Raw genomic sequence first — 21,886 nt, forward strand, 5'->3', positions numbered from 1 at the left:
CTAGCTTTCAAGCAGATAGTATGGTGTTGGAGGCAGAGAAGATCTTAATGCTGGAGCAGTATTTGAAGTAAAATTTCATCTTGTTGCTATGCAATTTGTACTTTAACCCTATTAAATTGCAGTTGTTGTCATCACCCCCAAAAATCCCATGTTCAAGACTATAGTCATAAGCAGGCAATGGAAAAGATCCCTTAAAGCTGTGCAACTTAGTTATAAATATTAGATTTTTTTTTTTTTTTCCAGAAAGAAGCTGGACTTGTATAAGCGTAAGATAGTGCAAAATAATCTATCGCCACCTTGTTTCCAGATGTCCAATCTCATATTGGGAAATTTAAGTATCTTACCATCAATTGCAAAGAACAGAAATTCTGACATTCCTTCTAGAAGTTTCAAATCGTTCCTGACTTGCCAAGCATTAAGAGCTTTTCTGCTTGTCTCAGTATCTCTACGAGGACTATTGGAACCACCTGAACTGCTCTAATGGACTCTCAGTTTATCCTACCTGCCGCAAAGTAGGCAAACAGCATTCACAAGCTGTTGTCTTGGAAGGACAATTCAGTGTTCTATTTCCAACAGGCTGCCCTTGGGCAGGGAAGAAAGATAAATCTTCTGCTGGAACGCAGAGGGGAAAATACCCAGGATGGTCTCAAAATCAGCTCCCATTTTCTCTCAAACCACAAGTGGAATAGAAAGCAGATTTTAGGGGAAGAAACCCCCTTTGAAAGCTGTGGGGCACTGGTTCTATATGAAGTTGCACCAGGTAGTCTCTGGAAAGGTGAAGGGGGGAAAAATAGAAGCATTAAGCATGTGCAGGTTTGAAAAGCTTAGCAGAGGGTAGAAAAAAAAGCCAGTTAATGTGGCACCTCTAGCAAACCTCAAAACTCAACCTTGTTTTATTCTCAGCCAAGAAGACAGAACTTTTTCTTCTTAGAAGTGTAATTGCACCTAGGTCAGAAGAAGGACATGCAAGACTGCAAAATGATGCAACTCATGCTGTGTCATTTGGTCTGTCTTGTTAGCCAGAGTGCTTTCCCCCTTATGCCTGTGAAAATGCGTATACAGTCCTCAGAGGAGTCCAAAATTAGAATGTAAAATATAAAGAAAACGAAACCTAAAGTTAGAAAAACACAAAATACACAAAATAACAATATTCCCTAAGAAACTTTATGGAACTTAGTCCATTTCAGTAAGGTCATAGGTGTTTAGCAAACAAGCTGATTGGACACAGCTGTTGACATGACTGGCAGGTAAACTAGAAAGAACTGCTTTGCAGGTTTTGATTAAATATAGACCTAAACTGAGAATGGAAAGGCTGGTAATATCATATGCAGGCTTGTTTCAATTCTGTCATTTTTGCAAGTATGTTGATGAAGTTATTTAAGTAGAACTTAAAATCCCTCAATTATGTTCTTAATCTTTAGTTTCTGTTCATGCAATTAAGCAACATTTCCTGTATTCCTATTGCATTCTTTTAACAGCATTTTTGCAATATTTGCAAGTGAGGATAAGGAACTCTCTCAAAAACGCTGCAGTAGGTAAATTTTGGGGGAATTTAAACTGACCACAGTAATTTGGCTCTTAAAAATTCCCTGGTGTGAGGTGCTGCCCTTGTGTTGTCGGCAATAGGTGTCAGATGGAGAAAGCGCTGAAATCTGTACTTTCTGAAGAAAATAAATTTCAGTTCTTTGCCAAATGCCCATATTGCTCAGCCATTCGTGTTTATGAGACAAATGCCCCAAGGTTACTGGATGATAGTTAAATCCTGTTTTCTTCTGTCAGTCACCTTTAACAAGGAGCTGTAGGTATTGACACTTGTTTTTTCATATGAATTAGGAAGGACCTTAAAGGCTCTTACTTAGGGACTTTAGGATTCTGATTTCCCACTATCTCTCCATGTGGCTGCTATTACTACATAATTATTACTACTTAATTATTAAGCACTTGGCATGTAAAGCTTCCCTTGGCTTTTATTTTTGTTTTGTTTTTTAAACCTAAGCAGTGCAGTTGTGCTGTCCTTGCTCATTTGTGCTAGTAACAGTGGAAGTGCATGAAGGTAGACCTGCAAAACTATACTTTGAACATGCTAAATACATCATATAACTTTCCTTCAAACTCCGGTCAACTGCAGAATTCTCCAAACTGCCTCTGCATTAGTGCTCTTTGTATTATGCCATCCATATATAATGTTTGTAGGATTCTGGGATGAGTTGGGATTTTGCCTGCTGCTTCAGAGGGCTGCCTCCTTCGGTCTGCAGACTTCCAAGGAAGGGGTTTTAACTCTTTCTCGTTTTTTATACCTACAGAAAAGCATTTTTGGAAATGACTCTGTTATTGCAGATCAGTTGTAGGAGTCTTGCCAGGATGCAAGAGGCAGTTGAACTTTCTGCACCGACTGATCCAGTTCTTGTGTTTGCTCGTGGGGCTTCGCAAACAGTGCCTAGACTTGGAAGCCAGAGATCGTGCTATTCACAATCATGCTATTAAAGTAAATAAGCAATCTAGTAATTGTTCAGCAAAATAGGAGGGGAATAATATACCTGAATTCACTCTCCTGAAGGTCTGCACATGTGTGTGCATGGGATAAATGGTACTTAAAGAGGTGCCCAATCTCAAATAAACCATCACTGCTTGATTTATCCGTTAAAAATTCAGTTGCTGTGAACTGTTGTATTAGGACTCAAACCCAACTAAAATCGTCAGTCGTATTCTCTTGCTATATAGAGCTGATGTGTGAACAGCATGTCATAAAAAATTAAGCAATCGTAAGATTTCATGCATAGGCTATGGCAGTGACTATAAGAACTGCTATATGGTAGGACATGAGGAAGTAATTTCAGTCTGTTACTTCTCTTAAACAAAAAACAAACAAAACCAGCAACAATTAAAAAATCCAGAATCCATAGGAGAGACTGCAAGTGTCTTCCCAGTAGCTTTGTGGTATATTAATCCATGTGGATTAAAGATTAAATGAGTACTTGTTCATATAATCTGCAGAAAATGTCACTGCCTGTTTTGGTAGAACACAGAACTGCTAGTTTTCTTCACCACTTTTGCTACTTTATTTGCTCTTAATTGGGTAAAGTAAGTTAAAATTAAGACATTTCCCAGGTTCTTAAGTAGCAGCTGTAGTAGAAACTCAAGAAGTTAGTAACTGTATTCAGGGTATGCAACAAGTAATTTGAAGCGCATTTGCTTAGAAGATATTTGTTATACTTTATAGGTTGCTTGCTTAAAAAGGAAATTTGTATGTGTTTTCCACAGGGTTATGAGGACTGGCTACGACATAAAGCAGACAATGAAGTAAATGGTGCTCCAGTTTATGTTGTTCGAAGTGGTGGCCTTGTAAAAACTAGATCTAAAAACATTCGGGTATGTACATAAGGACTAATTGCAAATTGTGTTTCTATTGCATAGCTAAAGCTGTTGTTTCACTACTAATCGCTGTGGCCTGTTTCATCGTCATTCAGTAGCAATGTTAAAATGAATTTTCTTTTAAAACTCTCTTTGCACACTTCTCCTTTATGTTCAATCCATTAGGTGGGGGACATTGTCAGAGTAGCCAAAGATGAGACTTTTCCAGTTGATCTGGTGCTTCTGTCATCTGATCGAGCCGACGGTTCATGCCATGTTACTACTGCAAGTTTGGATGGAGAGACCAATCTTAAGGTCTGGGTTACTGCTGTGAAATAGAACGTAGTTAATTTGTGATCCCGTTTGTGTTTCAGCCTATTGGAATAACCCCTGTGCCTGGTAGTCCTGTGTCATTAACTTGATGGACATTGTTTTACAGACACATGTTGCAGTCCCAGAAACAGCAGTGTTACAGTCTGTTGCCAACCTGGACAAACTTGTAGCTGTTATAGAATGTCAGCAGCCAGAAGCAGATCTGTACAGGTATCACTTTACTAGTAAACATTTTAAAATTAAATCAAAATGAAGTGTTTAATATTATGAATGTTAGGGGTCTTGCTGTGATTAAAATAGCTTCAGACATCTGCTTAAATTTTAGGTTTTAATAATTAGCATAAGTGTTTATACATATGTACTTAATGAAAGTTGCAAGTGACAAGTTAAATTTGAGTATTTCAGTAGTAAACTCAAAATTATAGGATAATATTTTCCTCTTGTATTTTAATTGTGACATGTACATTTTTGTTCTAGTCAGTAAACTTGTTTCTAGATTTTAAAAAATAAATGGCCTGTGAGTCTGAGCAGGTTGGAGAAAGAGTTGTATAAGGTTCTGCCAGGAGATATCAGTACTACATAGTAGATATTTTTAAATGGAGTTAACTCAAATGTAGCAAATTATTGTAAGCTTATGTTAATTCTGAGGATTTAAGTCTTTTACATTTTTGAGTCTTTACGTAGCTGTTTTTAACACATGGCCATCTTTCATAGATTTGTTGGAAGAATAACTATAAGTCAACAAACTGAAGAAATCGTACGGTAAGTAAAATTTTGTAAGATTAATGTTTAGAATTGATGAAGGTGGTTAAAATCAAGACCATCACAAAACAGAGTTACTGCTGCATACACAAAAGGGAGGGGTATTTTTACTGCATCCTTCAAATGGAGATGAAAAAAAATCAATGAAAGTAAGTTCATTACTGCCCAGGTTTTTAGATTTAATAGGACAGTTCTGGAAAGCTTGGCTGTTCTGAAAGGGGTAGTTTTTAGGCGCTGGTAATCGACTGGTAACTTTATTGCTATTTGGTTTTTAATATGTTTCTTGATCTGGTTAACGGTCTGTTTTAATAAAGCCTCTGCTACAAATTTGTAGCTTTTAGTATATATTTCAATCTACTGTACTACCTGGACTGTAAAGATAAGTGCTTCCAAACTAAAAATAGCGCTGCTGTTGCACTGTGAACTCAACAGGTTTTTTTACCTGCTGGCTTCTCAAGTAACTTGCAGGTCTCTCTGAACCAGCCACTTGGCATAGAAATCACTAATTATGGGATATTGGCCAGTGGTGGGGGAGTCTGGCAGTGACCAAGGAAGATATGAAAGGGAATGGAGAGATGTGTGGGTGAGGTGTGGTAAAGGGGTAGGAGGATTGAAGATGGACATAAGTGCAGATAGGGTTGGAGTTGTTGTGGTGCTAATTCACGGGAGATAGAGGACAACTTTGCATAGGAAGCTGGATTTCACTAGTCCTACAGAATACAGAACAATTTTTAAATGCTGCTATGTCTGTTTCTTTTTAGACCTCTTGGGCCTGAAAGTCTCCTACTTCGTGGAGCAAGATTAAAAAACACTAAAGAAATATTTGGTTTGTAGACATCTACATATTTAAAGAGTATTCTTTTCTTAAAACATGTTGATGAACTGTGGTTTATCTGCACTGAAGAAATTGTGATAATCTTGCTGACTGTTACCTGAGGGGAAATGATTATAGATGAAAGTAATGATGCTATGCTGAATAATCTCTAAGGATATAAAGTTCCAGCTCTGCTCTGTGAAAATATTTGAAGTGGTTTGATAAAGGAATAACTCAACTTCAATGGATAAATGACTGTTGTTACTGTTACTAATTGTTCAAGACTTTCTCCTGAGATTTACTATTCTGATTTGCATAAAATACATATTGAAGAGCAGTACAGTCATAATAATGAACAGCATTTTAGTAAGTGTTAAAATTACTTCAGTAGGACTATTTTACTGTAGCAGAATATTGTAAATACTTACAAAATACCATCTCATCATTGTACTGAAGTAAACACAGAAGTAGTATCACCTCTTGATTTTATCATGTCTCTAAAATCTAAAAATTCTGCATATTGCCTATGTGCAGAAAATAAAGTATAACTCTTTTTTCCCCTTCCTCCCCTTCCTTCCCAGGTGTTGCAGTGTATACAGGTATGGAGACAAAGATGGCATTAAATTACAAGAGTAAATCTCAGAAACGGTCAGCAGTAGAAAAGTATGTTTATTTTCTAATATCCTTATCTTACTTGTAGAGTTTTAACATAGTCTTTCCTCAGTAACTTTAAAACCCTGATGATCTCATCATTGGGTTGTAGGCAAGGGAAAACAGTGTAATTGCTTTGCCTTCAGTCGGAAGCTATAAAGATAAAATCCGTTTCTTGATATTTCATCCTTTATTGATTCTTCCAGTGGCATACAAAGTTGAAATAGTCAAGTTTAAAAAGGACTACGCAGAAGAAGTTAGTTTGGGAGGTTTGTTTTTGGGATGTGGAGATTATTTAATGATAGGTGAAATCCTGCTTGAACTGAACGCTCAGAGATCGTTTTCGCAACAGTCCCAGCCTCTGCTGCTCTCTGCATCCTTTACTGTAAAACTGCATCACGCCTTTGAAGAAGATTGGCTGAAATGAGGTCTTAATCGCTTACAAATCTTTGTCCCGAGCCATAGTATTTGATATAACGGAAAACAGCTTTGTTTCACATAGTCTAGAGGATATAGGCTATCCAGATATGTTTTGCAATGAATCTTGCTTCTCGTACAAGTCGCAGGCTCAGTTTTAAAAATCCTTACTTGTAGTTATGAGATAGGTGTTGCTATATTATATTATTGATTTATTTATACGTTGAACCTCATGAATTATGTTAAAAGGAAGAGGAGTTCTGATGTGTTACCTGTGTTCCAGTTACCAAAAAATCTGAGATAGCCTCCTGGCTTTCTTTTGCAAACTTGGGATTGATTATTCTTCTATAGCCAGATACAAGCAGAATTGTACAGTGCACAAGAAAAAGTCAGTCATCACAGCAAGGGATGGAAAAAGATGACCTGTCTACTGTTGCAGAATATAGAGGCGAGTTTGACTATATCCTGGTGTAGCATGGCCTGGGTTAATTAATCAGATGCACATGATAGTGCTCTTCTAACTGAAGAAGAAGGTGCAGCCTTGGATTTCCACTGTCGTTATTTGGACTGCCTTCATAGCCTTGCTAGATATTCAAGGAAGAAGAGAAGGATAAGTCAGGCCCCAAAATCTTAGACAACAGGTGTGACACCAGTCAGCTGTTGGGGTATTCTTGCACCTTAATGTAGTCGTCATATTACAGAGTATAACTTAGATGTAGGATTTCTTTTCATTCTTGTTGCTTACTTGTCACATAGAAACTTTATATCCATATCAAACACAGGATACATGTTAAGTTTTTGATCAATTCATGTAACCACAGTGTGCCAACAGATTAAGTAGAATAAACTGAAATCGCATTTCTTTTTTGCCTCGTTGTAGGTCCATGAATTCATTTTTGATTATTTATCTAATAATCCTCCTCTTTGAAGCCATTCTGAGTACTATTTTAAAGTATGCATGGCAAGCTGAAGAAAAATGGGATGAGCCTTGGTATAATGGAAAAACAGAACATGAAAGAAACAGCAGTAAGGTAATGTAGCTCTACCCAGTTGCATATCTGAGAAACCCTCAACCGCTGTATACTGAATGTGATATTTATTATGTCTCTGTTCTTGGATATAGGTATAACTACCACGTGATCCACTTGCAAGTCAGTGTGCTGCTATGTAGCCTCACCCTGTGTAGAAATATCCCTGTTACTAGTTGGACTTTTTCTTCCTCTATGAAAAGAACAAGCTTTTTGAAAATATTTGGTTTCATTAGGACAGATTTTTGATGTTTGATGTTCTTATTATAGTTATTTTTCTTTTGTGTGTCTTTTGTCATTCCTTAAAGGAAAAGAGGATGGCTGTTCTTGTGCCCATTCCATTGCGGTGATTTCACAGTTCAGGCATTTTGGGCGTTCTGTGATGTTGAGATTGGTCAGATAATTTTGTAAGGCTGTAATTTTGCTCAAGCTCCAGCTTGCCCTCTCACTTTTCTGTAGAGATTGGAGCGGAGCTTTGAAGTGATCCTTAAGTCTGCAGTTCTGAGAAGTGTCTTTTTTTAATAATTCTCTGTGTTTTCTACATTCTGTTTAATTTTTGATTTCTGTAGAAGTCGGCCTTCTTCCAAAGCAGTTCAGGAGCTGATTCTAAGAAGTAGAGGGGATTTTCAAAGTACAGAAGAACTGGAAATCCAGTTTCCCCTGCGATGCGGTGTCAGATATTAAACACCTGCACTCCACCACACCCTCCCCATCTCCCAGAGAGTTGAGAATTGAATGTGCTCACTAGGTGCCATTTGTGCAAAACTGTCCACATCTCAAGTCAGGGGAGTTCTGTTCTTCACGAGTAGAGTGATGGTTACAGTTAGTACGTAGTGGTTCAGGATGGAGAAAGAAGTAATTTGAGAATGTCTTTGGTTCAAGGAGAATTAAGATTTTACTGGCATTTCAGTAGAACATTCAACTTTCTCAGAAGCTTGTAATGCAAAGTGTCTTTGTCATTTAACAAGAAAATAAGTTTATCTCAATGCTGTGCTTTATTTAAAATTATTAATTCAGTTTATCACTAAAGTTATCAAAAACTTTTTAATGTATTCTAAAATAACCTTATTGGAGAGTGTCAGTGTTGAAAAGTACTAAATGAATTTAAAAGTTGTCAAATTGTTTAGTGATTTCTATTTTTAGTACCTGCACCCACTTAATGCACTTCAACCTCTTTGAAGTGTTCAGTCAAGTGAATTCTTGGCTCCCCTTTAATTTGAAGTAGTTGCTATGTAGGTTAGACCAGCCTGTGACACCTTTTCAGTTCTGAATAGAACTGGGATAAGTACTCACTCAGTCTTTCAATTTCTTTACCTTTGCCTTCAGGAGCATAGAGAACCATCTGTATTTCTGCAGTGTAGCTCTCCTATCATGTCTTTGTTTGTCTCTCTCCCTTGTTTTCTTTCACAACTTGCTTTGCATTTTTCTATCTGCTGACATCCTTCCTTGGAGTGCTTTCCATGTTCATCGGTCCTGTGTTGTGCAGGTTGTTTTTTCAATCGTGCTTGAAGAAACATGCTAACCTTAGTAATTGCCACTTCTCAGTATGTCTTCTTTTATATGAATTACTGCTCTAAATCTTTATCTTTTTTGGTTTAGTTTGGAAGATCTCATGCCGAAATTCCTGAGTTTTTGTCAGAGACCTTATTTCTTGGTACTGACTTATTAAGTAATTACAGCAACACTCCCTAATTAGGAAGAACAGACATTATTTAGCTTTGCAAACTGTTGGCTACTTTTATACTCCCTTTGTCCAAAACATCTCCTACACAAGTATCTGGCAGAGTTGAAAGAGATGTCCCAATTTTTTTCATCTGTAATCTCCTTTACTCAATATTCAAGTATTGTTGAGAGTCTTCCCGAAGTACAATTTAGATATTGAGTTTATTGTCCAATTTGAAAAGAGACTTCAAAGAGACTGTAATGTTGCATTTCAGAGTTTGTTAAAATTGTCATACCTAATAAAGAGAAATTTCTATCCTATTATGTAGCTGTTTACCTGAAGCGTATATGTCGAACACAGTGATTTGAAGAGGCACAAAGGAAGCCTGTGTCATTGAAATCCACACACAGTCTTGTCGTGTGGTCTGGATCACCCACGTCACTGGGGAATGCCGGTGGACAGGAAGCCTCCTGTAGCTCTGCTGTCCTTAACCAATGCAGAATACTTACAGATTCCTCTGGCAACACCCAATATCAGTTGTTTGCATTTACCATTTATTCCTTAGAAAGACCTGTGGCTGCCTGATGAAATGGGGAACGCTTTAGTTTTTTCAGACTCAGCTCTTTCAAGAGATCTATTTGAAAACACAGTCACCACAGGATTGAATATTAATTGGCAGCCCTCCTGACAGATTGAGTAGAAAGGACAAAAATTAATGAATCTGAGAAGTGAAACATCCAGTGATAGCTGAAGGCAATCTTTGTGCATCAGTCTGAAGGTGCGTTACTGGGGCAGCCTGGGAGCGCCTGCTTTGTCAGGTGTGTGTTGTCTCTCTCCCGTGTACATGGGACTTGTTCTCCTCCGGCTCTATCACTTTGTGATTTTTCATGCGTATTGAAATGTAACTAAGTAGCCACGTTTCACCTAACCGCTGCAGTAATCTTTATATTTTCTCTTTTTCTTTTGTAGATTCTGAGATTCATTTCAGATTTTCTTGCTTTTCTGGTACTTTACAATTTTATCATACCTATTTCACTTTATGTGACTGTTGAGATGCAGAAATTTCTTGGATCTTTTTTCATTGGCTGGGATCTTGACCTCTATCATGAAGAAACGAACCAGAGAGCACAAGTAAATACTTCAGACCTCAATGAGGAACTAGGACAGGTAAAGTAAAAAAAATACATAGTTTCTTCTTTTTTACCTTCTATTTTTTACTTCTGTTCTAATATTAAAATTAAGTACTGAAGACTTTTTACTGGTTTTGCTTTGATTTCTGATTAATTTACAAATAAGGTATAAATATTTGATGGCAGAAATTAAAATTTTTACATGGTCAAAAAAACGTGAGCGATGAAGAGTGTGAGTTGAGATTGTTTCATTTTCTTCTAACAAATACATGCAACTCCAAGTCTGTTTTTTGTTTTATTTTACAAAAGGTAGAGTATGTGTTTACAGACAAAACTGGTACATTAACTGAAAATGAGATGCAGTTTCGGGAGTGCTCCATTAATGGCATAAAGTACCAAGAGGTCAATGGGAAACTAACTCCAGAGGGGTTTTCTGAAGATTCTCCAGATGGAAATAGGCATAGTTTGGTAAGACTTTCTTTTTCCTTCATTAGGCATCCTACATAGAAAGTGTTTTATTTCAGAGAAATATTCTTCTAGCATTAGCATTAAAAAAATAAAAATTAAAATCAGAATTTCTGTATAGGTTGAAGCACTTAATAAAGTGTTACTGAACAAATAATATTTGTTGAACATGTTGAGACGTGATTATTTAACATGGAATACTTGGCAGATTTTTAAGTAAAAACATGTTTTTTATTAAAATGTTCAAAACAGGGTTAATATGTAAATGTTACAAATGAAGTTTTCTCTTTCTTATAGATGAAAGAGGAAGAACTCTTCTTGAAAGCAGTTTGTCTTTGTCATACAGTGCAGATCAATGCAGATCAGACAGATGGTGCTGATGGTCCCTGGCATGCCAATGGAATAGCAGCCCCATTGGAGTATTATGCTTCTTCACCGGATGAGAAAGCTTTAGTTGAAGCTGCAAGCCGGTGAGTTGTACTGCCAAACCTATCTGATGTGGAAATTGCTTACTGGGGGGGAGCAATTGATGGTAAAACAACCTTAAAAATTGCTCAGAAAGGCTTTACAGCCAATGACCTGGCACTGTCAGTTTACTATGAAAACATACAAAAATAAAATACACAAAAGCCCAGGCATATTATAAAGTGGTTGTTTAAAATACTTCCGGAAATCCTTGAGAAATTGTAGTCGACAGAGTATGCTCCTGTTAAAATCCTGTTGACAGTGAGCATTCTTAGTTTTCTCTAGAAACAGGTAGCAGTAATGGGTTATAAAAGTCTCTCTTTTTTTCCTTGTCTTCTCTCCTCCCAGCAATAAACAGACATTTTGTCTAAAGTGATGATTAAATGTATATTTTCTTTTCCTTTTAGAGTTGGAGTGGTATTTACTGGAACTAGTGGGGACAGTATGGAAGTAAAAAGTCTCGGAAAACCAGAAAAGTATTAATTTTTATTCCTTGTTTCTTTTGAAGGATATGTCAGTAGTGAAGATTAATATAATGTTCTCCTCTTTATCCTCTCTGTTCATAAGAAAACCTTGCCTTTCCACACCATGCTCTTTTTAATGCTTTCCCCTCAATGTTTTCAAGACAACTTGCATCTTATTCCTTACCAATGGAAAGGGAGATGCGAGAATTTTGTCTGAGTTATGCTATGTAGGTGTGTATTGTAACAGGTTAGATCTTTGCCCATTCCTCAAAGGTTGAGACTGTACTAAAATTGTAAAACTGTAAAACTTATTCAAGTCTTAAAATTTTGTGCTTTCAGCTCTAGAAATTCCCAAAATCAGTCTCATGTATGAATGACCTAATTACATATTTTAAGCTTTCTCAAAATGAGTAGAAGTGCTGTTGATAACTATGTATCTGTGATATGTCATAACACCTTTTATCCATATGATCTGTGTAAGGTAGTTGGCAGTACTTTAAAACTTAAATGTCTAAAATTAATTTTCTAAGCTAGTGGTAACACAACAAAATATAGTCCAGTTATCAGGGAACATACATTCTTATTTGACTGTGTAGATTGGTTACAAGTGTTAGAAACAAAATGTAGTTTTCAGATTTATGCTGGAAGGTAATGATAGAAGGATAAAGGACTAGGTGAGAGCCAATTGTAATCTTCAGGTGTAAAGATAGTGTTCAGAAAATTGTTCCTGTTGATGGAAGAACCTTTTATTCTTATAGAATATAATTAAGTATATATAAAGTGATGAAAAGCAAGCAATTGCACAAACACTGGTAACAGTGGTAGCATTACTTTTAGAGTTTCTATATAAAAATGATACTTTGGAGAAAGTTCTGTGCAGTAAGGGTGCATCTATAAGTAATTGTCTTTAGAAATTTGTTTCTAAAAATGTTTTCTTTCCCTTCCTTCTTTTATTAAAACACAAAATATAGGTATAAATTGCTTCATGTTTTGGAGTTTGATCCAAATCGCAGACGAATGAGCGTCATTGTAGAGAGTCCCTCAGGTAAGTGATCAGAAGTTGCACAAGCTGCAGTTGAGAACTTCTTCAATAGTGTGTAGTATTAATTTCTCTTCTCTTTTACTTTTTAGGGGAAAAGCTTTTATTCACAAAGGGAGCAGAATCTTCCATTCTTCCTCGCAGTAAGAGTGGAGAAATAGACAAAACAAGGATACATGTGGATGAATTTGCTTTGGTAAGTGTGTATGGTTGCCCAGCTGATGGGAGGACAGTTATTCTGGTACAGATTCTGTGACTTGAAGGGAAAAAACTCTAGGTGACACATTCTTGTTGGATCAGAATCTTGTCTATTTTGAACATAATCTTTTCTTTTCTCACAGAAAGGACTAAGAACTTTGTGTGTAGCGTACAGAAGATTCACACCTGAGGATTATCAAGAAATTGGCAAACGCCTTCATGAGGCCAGGACTGCCTTACAACAACGGGAAGAAAGATTAGCAGATGTGTTCAACTTCATAGAAAGGGATCTGGAATTACTCGGGGCTACAGGAGTAGAAGACAAGTATGCAATGGAGTTTCTGCTAACTACCCTCAAAAAATAGAGAATTTAGGATTTATAGCTGAAATATGATGTGTGCCATGAAAAACTGTCCTGCCACGAGCAAAAGTTCTGTGCTGTTCTTGTTCAGTATGCTTACCACTCTTTGGCTTGAGGAGCATTCAAAACTCGTGTTGTACCCACTGAGTTTGTCTTAATGATGATGACATACACTGTGCTTCATCAAGAGAGATTTAATGTATGTGAAACAGAATAATGGCAGTAAATATTTGGGGTAGTTGCTCATTCCTAGGGAAAACTTCTACATAAAGCTGCTTTACAAAGCATTCTGCTTGCGTGGTGTGTGTTCTGTAAGTCAGAGGGTGGATTGTACATTGGAGTGTACAGATGGAACACTTAAAAGCTTTTCATGCACCAGAGTAGATAGTAATTACTGTGGACAGTTTTAAAGCTTCTCAGATGCAGTAATGGTGCCTAATTTAGATTAAGATATGCTTATAACGAGTTTTTGATCACTTATCAGGATTGAAGTTCAGGGTTTTTTTCATCAAGGCCTTTGTTTTATTGCTGGTGACAGAATGTCATCTGCCAGGCTGTGTTTCTCTGAAAATACATGTGACTTTGGAAATGCAGTTTTAAATCGTTGTGACGGTGGGGTTACAGGAGTAACGTGGAGTTACAGTGTGAGCTCTATGTTAAGTGTTTGACTGATTATTTAAGGATTTTCTTGTTTCTAGACTGCAGGACAAAGTCCAAGAAACGATAGAAGCACTCAGGTTGGCTGGTATCAAAGTGTGGGTACTCACTGGAGATAAGCATGAAACGGCTGTTAGTGTCAGTTTATCATGTGGACACTTCCATAGAACCATGAACATCCTTGAGCTTGTACAACACAAGTCAGACAGCACATGCGCAGAACAACTGAGGCAGCTAGCCAAGAGGTAAAATACATGAGATGTCATTATCTCAGTGATGATCTTAGTTTGGTTTTCTTCTATTTTCAAATTTTACGACAATCTCTTTGATGTATGTGCCAAACACATGAAGTTGCCTTTTAAAAAATTATTTATTAATTCAATAACAGACTTGAAGAAGCAGTCTGTCTAACAGGCGAACTTCTTTGTCAATTGATGGGCAACTGCATAGTTCATAACAAAATTTAAATGTTCCTGTCACACTGATAGCCAACTTTTTTTGTCCCTGAATAGAATAAAGGAAGACCATGTTATCCAGCATGGACTGGTTGTGGATGGGACCAGCCTCTCTCTTGCACTCAGGGAACATGAAAAACTGTTCATGGAAGTTTGCAAAAGCTGCTCTGCAGTGTTGTGCTGTCGCATGGCACCCCTTCAGAAAGCAAAGGTGAGAATATAATCGGGACTGTCTTGTATTTTTATCATGCTTCAAGGAGGCGAGGACTTCTGGAACTGCTTTGTTTGCCTGACCTTTTGTGTGACTTTTGCATCCTTGTTAAATTTGGTTGATCTGGAGCAGTTTGCTCAGACGTTGCTACATGCACTTGTGAAAATTTGCGAGCGTGTGGAGTCAAAATGCTGCCACTGTGCAAGAAAATGGGTAATCTTTAATCAACTTCTTGAGTGTTCTTAAGGCAGTAGCTATCCTGATCACCAGCATGCTTTTGTATTGCCTTTTCCATCACTCCTCACAACAAAAAAGCCAAATTGAAAATTCATGAAGCTGTAGGGAAAAAATTTGTTCCTCTAAAGATTTAAAAGATAGCCAAGTGTGAGGAGGAAGAAGAAGGGAAGGGAAGCTGAGGCTTCGTCTCCAGAGGAGGTTTGCCTTAATGATCTCTTCTAAGACCATTTTTCTTTCACATGTACTTAATTTTACTCAAATACAGGTCAGGTAAAATTCAAATTCCTATTCAGTGATTTATTTTTTTTTGCCCTAGAAAGCTAGCCTCTGAAGAGCTATACTATTTATTCTTTCCTTTTGAATTTTTCTCCCTTCATTTTATACTTCTCTTCCTTTTTTTTTTTTTTTGACTAATAGTCAATTGTATACCTCTATTGGAGGATTTTAAAGTTTATTACACTTTTAGCTTATCTATATGCTTTAAAGGCTTTTTGCCTGTATTTCCAGTAATACTAAACCTCTGAAAGGACACTGTTGGGCATTCTATTTTTACACCATGTCAAAAAGAAAAGGAAAAAGACGTGTTTTTACCTTAAAGCACTAGAAAACCCTGATGTGAGCTACTAGATGTGCAAAAGAGGGCAGCCTCTTTTACTGCAGGGTAAGTGACCTGTTTTGAGGTCGCTTTTTCTGCTTCCGACATTTAGCCAGACTTTGAACCCAGTCTTTAGAATCACTTCATTATAAAACTGTTCAACTGTGTATAAAACTTGGTATAATATTAGCTTCAATAAAATGTTAAAAGGCAGTTGTTTGTAACTTCTATGAGACAATTTGTTGGATGTGCCCACTTCGTGTACACTCTTTGAGCTGAAATAACAGTAATAACAGCAAAATAAGCTCAAGGCAGGCATAATATTTAAATAAGACTTGTACTCCAAAGCAAGCAGCTTTTCTAAAGTATCAATGAATATGTATATGTGATATACCAAAGATGTTTTTTACCCAAGCCTGCACGTTCATAAACATATTGATTATATTTACAGGTAGGTAACTAAGATACTTGTGAATTAGTGGCATGGTTTGTAGGCAGACTGTCTAATCCAAGAAATTTTCTGCCCTTTTGTTTTTTTTCTAGGTAGTGCGACTGTTAAAAACATCTCCAGAGAAACCTATAACATTAGCGATCGGTGATGGTGCTAATGATGTGAGCATGATACAAGAAGCACATGTTGGCATAGGTAATTCACTTTTGTCAGGAGAGATAAAGGCAAATAGGATGCCAATTTTAATAGAGGATTAGATCATGAATAGTGTTTATAAACAGATAAACTAAGGTTTTTAACTCATGAATGACAGGGTGTTAATCTGAGTTGTTTGTTGTAGCAGATTTTTAGTGAAATTTAAAATCTTGAGCTGTTTGCTTTCAGAAGTCTTAGGTTTATTGTGTAGTCTACCAATAGACAGAGGTCCAGCTTAGAAGTACTCTGAAGTACAGCTTAGAAATACATCTCAGAAGTACTCTGCTTCAGCTGTTAAAAGTGGATATCTGGAACTTCAGACTTTGTCGGGTTCTAAGTTTACACAGAAAACTTGACATTTAAAACTTTCTTTGTGCTAAACTGCCGCTGTTTGCACCACGTCTGTATCACCATAGAAATGGAGTTTTAGTTTGTCTTTGAGGAGAAGGCTTTCATTGTATCTCTTGAGAGACTGTTATTGATTTGCAGCTAAGCTTGATAGTTTTCTCTGTTTATGTTTCCCTGTTTATATAAGGCCAGGACCTCATTTTTTTCTGCTGTGTTATATAACTGAGGACAAACCAAAACAGATACATAACTGAATTGGTACCCATTATGTAGTGTTTTGCTCTTTACCGACTTTGCTGCAATAGTAAATGATTAAGGTTCTTGCTTAAGGTAGTGGTATATCAGGATATTCAGTCTGTCACCCTGTGTGATTAAAAAGGTTTGTGGAATGTTTATTGTGTAAATCGTGTGGCCATGATTTTTAAGACCATGAGTATAGCCTTCTTGAAAGGGTTAAAGGCCAATAGCAGATGATGCTTTATTCTACAGCTAATTGGTCAACTAACTGAATCTTACTGTATTTTTTACAAAAGCAAACAGCACTTTTAAGTGTCTGGTTTTCAGGAATCCTGAGCCACTTTTCTCCTGTAAAAGAGCAATTTGTGTTCTCTGTCTGTGCTTATCCTAATCTTAAAAATAGTATTTAGAAATAAATTTGTGTTCAGCTGCAACAAGCATTGTCAGCCCATCAGATTATCGGTCATAGGTTCTTCCCAGCAAGAAAAACGTCTCTGAAGTAAAACATACTAAGCAAATTGATAATTGATGATAGATTGATAATGATTTCCTTGGTTCGGGAATTTTGGTTTTGTATGAGTGTTATTATTTCTATGTCTTCCCAGAAATCTTTTCCTAAGCATACCTTACAGAAGTAGTATTTTTAAAAATTATTTTTTCTTTAATTGGATCAGCATAAAATGTTTCCTTTCATTGTAACTGTCAGGAATAATACCTTTTGGAACTGAAAGTTACTTAAGTCTTTGTAACGCTGAAGTGCAGGAAACCAGAACTGTAGCTTCAGGCACATATTGCTGGGTTTTTGAAACTTTACTTTTCATATTGTTTAACCTGTTTTCTGTTTTGTTTCCCAAATATTACAGGAATCATGGGCAAGGAAGGAAGACAAGCTGTTAGAAACAGTGACTATGCAATAGCACGGTTTAAATTCCTCTCCAAGTTGCTTTTTGTTCATGGGCATTTTTACTATATTAGAATAGCAACCCTTGTACAGTACTTTTTTTATAAGGTAAGTCTTCAAAGAGTACCAGTGAAGTTCACAGAAAAATGTGTAACCTTTTCCCAACAAGAAATTTATTTCAGATCTGACATTTTTTGTTTGGAATAGGTTGAATATCTCTGTTCAAACATGTTTTCTGGGCTTTTCTGTTTTATATTTTACAACCAAATGCAGTAGTTTAACTGTGAAATTGTCCAATACTTCCACCTAGAAATAGGTTTTAAATACCACAATAAGTTTGCCTAGGCTGAGTGACAGACTTGTTTGCGCTCTGAAAGCAGTGTTACTAGCTTGAAAGTTTTTAACAAGATGTAAAAGTATAACCTTTTTGATTTAATGTGAACAATATCCATTCATCTTTCTTAAAATGAACAAGAAGCATGGGAAGTAGCTGGGGAAGGGAAGGGCCAACAAAGGTGTATGGGGATAGAGCATACTCTTTGCCAGCAAGCTCACCTTAAGAAAACTTAAGTCCTAGCATTGACTTAAGAAATCCTGAGGTGAAATGCTGGAAAGGAAGGAAGCACCAGGGACCACCTAATCCCCAGTGCCTCTCGGGGAGCTGTGGGCGTGGAGCAGCAGGGCGAGCTCAAGCAAAATGCAAGAGGGAGGAGTGGGGAAATGGGCCTGGGAGCTCAGTCCTGGGCTGGCGTGTTTGAAATGCTAGTAACTTTTTTTTTTTAAACCTGATTGTCAGTTTTGATAAGAAGCCAAAATTCACTATGTTACTTGAAATTTATCTGAGATTCTGGCATTGACCACCAGGCCACTTTTTATCTTGTATTGTTTGCTTTCATTTAAAGACGACAGCATGGTGTTAGGTTTTGCTTTCTGGTTTTGGTTTGTATGTTGGCTACTGCCTTGCAAAAGTTTCACATGAGCAGGGAACAGGCTTTCTTGAATGAAATGTCTGAACTATTTTGCAAAGAAACTTTTAAAAAGAAACTGAGGGGAAAATGATGGATTTTTCCTCCTTTAATACTACTTGTACTCCCATGAGATGTGTTCATCAAGCACGTATAATTAAATTTATATTTTTCATGCTCATTGTCCCAAAGGACAAACAAAATGTGCTTTCAAGCAAAGCGTATTGCTTCACTTTGCCAAATATTAATAAAATTCTGAAATGCCTTACACTCTCCATGAACACTTTTGCCAGCTTCTAAGAGTTTTCTTGCTTTTAGGTTTGTGAGGCATGTACTGAGGATTAACTATTTCCTTAACTTGTTTTTTTCAGAATGTGTGCTTTATTACACCACAATTTTTATATCAGTTCTTCTGTTTGTTTTCACAACAAGTAAGTATTGGATGCCTTACATCTTGGTAAATGTGTATGAAACACTCAGGGTAAATAACTAAAAAAATGGGAAAGAACTACACAGGAGCAGCATGGATTTTACACTTACAGCTTCATTTTCTGTATTTGATAGCTGGATGTTACTAGATGGTTATGTGTATACAGGTTTTTTCCTGACTAGTAAATTCACATGATTAACGATTTTTGCTGCTGTTTATGTGCTAGTTTTATTAAATATAAGCTACATTTTCTTTACAAGACTCAGAATATTTTTTGTTTCCATTTTCAGACGCTCTATGACAGTGTATACCTGACTTTGTACAATATTTGTTTCACTTCCTTGCCCGTCCTTGTGTACAGTCTTTTTGAACAGCATGTGCATCCGCATGTATTACAGAGTAAACCTGTGCTCTATCGGTATGTATATTTTACATATATCGTCACAGTAGCACATCATTTAGAACAACAGTGGCGTCTGCAGAAGTCTGAACTTGCTATTCTGCATTCCTGCAGTATTTTTATCTGTAATTTATGCAATTTTTAGTGACTACCTTGATGAGGATGAACTGCAGCTGCGTGGTTTTCAACCAGAAGTTAATTAATATGAATATTTTAAGAGGAGGTGAAAACTGCTCAGACACACAAATGAAAAACTAGGACACTGTGTGGTGAGGGGAATCATCACCAAAAAATGCTTTACTAAGAGAGGAAGTGAGTTCCTGTAGAATTAGATGTCCTCCCAGTGGTAACATGTTGCATTGCATACTACTTTTTGGAGAAAAAAGTATGTATTTTTGTAAAAAAGAGGTGTCTCTTAGATGTTTCTCTTTTCTTAAAGGTCCTTTAAGCAGGACAAAGGGCAAGTATTAGGAGATCTGGTTTTTATTTCCTCTTGCAATTCCACCTCGAGGGAGAAGAATTCTAGTTTGTGCTATTCTGAATTTGACCCACTCGAAACCCTTGCCATTGGTGATCTCTGCATAAAGCAGAGGCAAATCGTGAGAGCTCAAAGCTCTTTTTTTGCCCATAACTTATGTATTTTTTTTTCAGATGTCAGCATTTGTTAAATGTATCTTGGTGCAGTCGAAAGTTACATTTATTCAAAGCAGTAGCAGTCATGGAATGTCAATAGCTGATAGGTTATATAAAGCCAATCTAAGTCCCTAATCTGTTTTATTTCTGCAGAGACATCAGTAAAAATGCCCATCTGGGGTTTAAACCATTTCTTTACTGGACCGTCTTGGGCTTCTTTCATGCATTTGTTTTCTTTTATGGCTCCTATCTTCTAATGGGAGAAGACACTTCTCTGCTGGGAAATGGCCAGGTACAATATCATAAGAATTATTCTGCCACTGTATTTTGGGTGATATTTCTTTTTTCTTTTAAAATCCTCTTGTGTCAGAAAAGTCCAAGATTTTCTTATCTTTATGAACAACATAATTACCAAAGAGAGCACACACAAATATTGGCAAATCATCAAGAGTAACATTTCTTAGTATGGAAACTGTAAGACGTTGTCAGAAAGCATATGTCCATGAAGAACATATCTTTCAAGATATTTATGGTTGTCTTAAACTCTGTATGCTGTGTTTGTCAGAATCATATGTCGTAACTTCAGTAAATGAGAATCTATGTTGACTCATTCAAAACTCATTTGGAATAGGACTTAATTACAGTGTCAAACAATGGCTTCTCTTTATTATCTGTTATAAAATTAGGCTTGAATCTGAACGTTGCCAAAAATCTTAAAAGTTTCTCCTGAAAATCTATTATTTTAATTACTCTGAATTTTTAAAAATTAAGTGCAGCAAGCTGCTTTTAAAATTATACTTTTTATTCAGTAAATGTTTTTTTAAGACAATAACTTAATGAAATAAACGCTAATTTGACACTTTGTGTTTTAAAGATGTTACAGTTAACAGGAATAATCATGTAGAAAAAGCTCTAAAGCTTAGATAAAACCATTGCAAGTCTGTGTCCTCATTTTCCCCAGTTCTGAGTTAGTTAACCCAGTTTAGATACTGATTTTTTTCCTTTCATAAAGCAGTTATGGGTAGTGATGCATAAATACATTTACTTCTCCCACTAAACCATTCTTACTACTGACATGAAGCACTCACTGCTTCTCCTGTGGTGCTTAGTAGGGTTGCAAGTTCTGGCCCAATGTACAAAATTAGCATCAAGCTCTATTCACAGTGGGCATGAGCTTGGGAAGTTTAGCCAAAAAAAGGGTTTCCATAGAGCAGTGTATAGAGAACAGCTAGAGTTGTCTTGAGTGACCCAAATTGGAGAGCATGTGAATGGGTGGTTGGCATCCCTGCAGAAAGGAGCAATGAAGGTAGAGCTGGGGGACCTGTTTCATCATGAGAAGTTTGATAAGAATGTTAAAATAGCTTTAGACTCAAATGTCTCTTACCACTGAGGTATGAGTTTGTCCTCTCTGATCATTTGTTAAAAGCTGTGTGACTTTGAAGTTCTTGTGAACTGGTGAAGGACCTTTAGTAGTCTTCTGACCAAGGAATTTTACATTATGAATGCGTGCGTTTCTGTGCATCTGTCTCAGTTGTCAAAGCGCCTCACTTCAGAATTGCTTAGTAAACATCCACAGGGCAGGAACAGAATTTTTTCATTGTATTTAGTAGCAAATGTGTAGTTTGGGGAACAGATTGATTTCTCTAAGTCTAGACCAGTGTGTTAATGTAGACTTTATGGAGAAGGTTCTCTTAATGGTTTCTTGTATCAACTAACCTGAAGATTTTAAAAATATATTTAGTAAATGAGCATACTGGAAATAAATCTTTCAGATGCCCTTTGGCTTCTCATGTTTTCTCTGATGTGACTTTAAAAAGCCTTACATTTTATTTGGAGTTACTCTCTACCTCTCTGTGTTTGCTAAAAGACGGTTATTGGAACTGGTAGAACTGTGTGTTGCAGTAAAACATCTGTGGTGCATAAATTATGTTGCAAATTTAACATGTGCCTGAAGAAGCCGAAGTTAAGGGCCAGAGAAACTCATGTACTGCCGAGCTGCTTTCTTGCAAGAAGTCCTCAGGAGGTGATCG

At 36.7% G+C, this 21,886-nt stretch overlaps 1 protein-coding gene across 11 annotated transcripts in view; it reads left to right on the forward strand.

The window, feature by feature from the left end:
• The window catches only part of ATP11B (ATPase phospholipid transporting 11B (putative)), a 65,392-nt gene that overhangs the window by 20,034 nt on the left and 23,472 nt on the right, over positions 1–21,886 (forward strand). For 10 of the 11 annotated variants that reach the window (XM_065844175.2, XM_065844176.2, XM_065844177.2 and 7 more), the window contains exons 5-25: positions 3,262–3,369; positions 3,538–3,666; positions 3,791–3,894; positions 4,399–4,446; positions 5,208–5,272; positions 5,842–5,923; positions 7,209–7,359; positions 9,989–10,186; positions 10,459–10,617; positions 10,912–11,084; positions 11,487–11,555; positions 12,515–12,588; positions 12,675–12,778; positions 12,924–13,105; positions 13,840–14,043; positions 14,311–14,464; positions 15,840–15,942; positions 17,391–17,536; positions 18,765–18,824; positions 19,114–19,241; positions 20,010–20,148. In XM_065844175.2, coding sequence (XP_065700247.1) covers positions 3,262–3,369; positions 3,538–3,666; positions 3,791–3,894; positions 4,399–4,446; positions 5,208–5,272; positions 5,842–5,923; positions 7,209–7,359; positions 9,989–10,186; positions 10,459–10,617; positions 10,912–11,084; positions 11,487–11,555; positions 12,515–12,588; positions 12,675–12,778; positions 12,924–13,105; positions 13,840–14,043; positions 14,311–14,464; positions 15,840–15,942; positions 17,391–17,536; positions 18,765–18,824; positions 19,114–19,241; positions 20,010–20,148 — 2,580 coding nt within the window. Of the gene's footprint in view, positions 1–259; positions 761–3,261; positions 3,370–3,537; positions 3,667–3,790; positions 3,895–4,398; positions 4,447–5,207; positions 5,273–5,841; positions 5,924–7,208; positions 7,360–9,988; positions 10,187–10,458; positions 10,618–10,911; positions 11,085–11,486; positions 11,556–12,514; positions 12,589–12,674; positions 12,779–12,923; positions 13,106–13,839; positions 14,044–14,310; positions 14,465–15,839; positions 15,943–17,390; positions 17,537–18,764; positions 18,825–19,113; positions 19,242–20,009; positions 20,149–21,886 lie in introns of those variants that run through there. The other variant, XM_071812602.1, reaches the window with a different exon arrangement.

The sequence above is a fragment of the Patagioenas fasciata genome, chromosome 9, assembly GCF_037038585.1.
Source record: "Patagioenas fasciata isolate bPatFas1 chromosome 9, bPatFas1.hap1, whole genome shotgun sequence".
Taxonomy (NCBI): Eukaryota; Metazoa; Chordata; class Aves; order Columbiformes; family Columbidae; genus Patagioenas; species Patagioenas fasciata.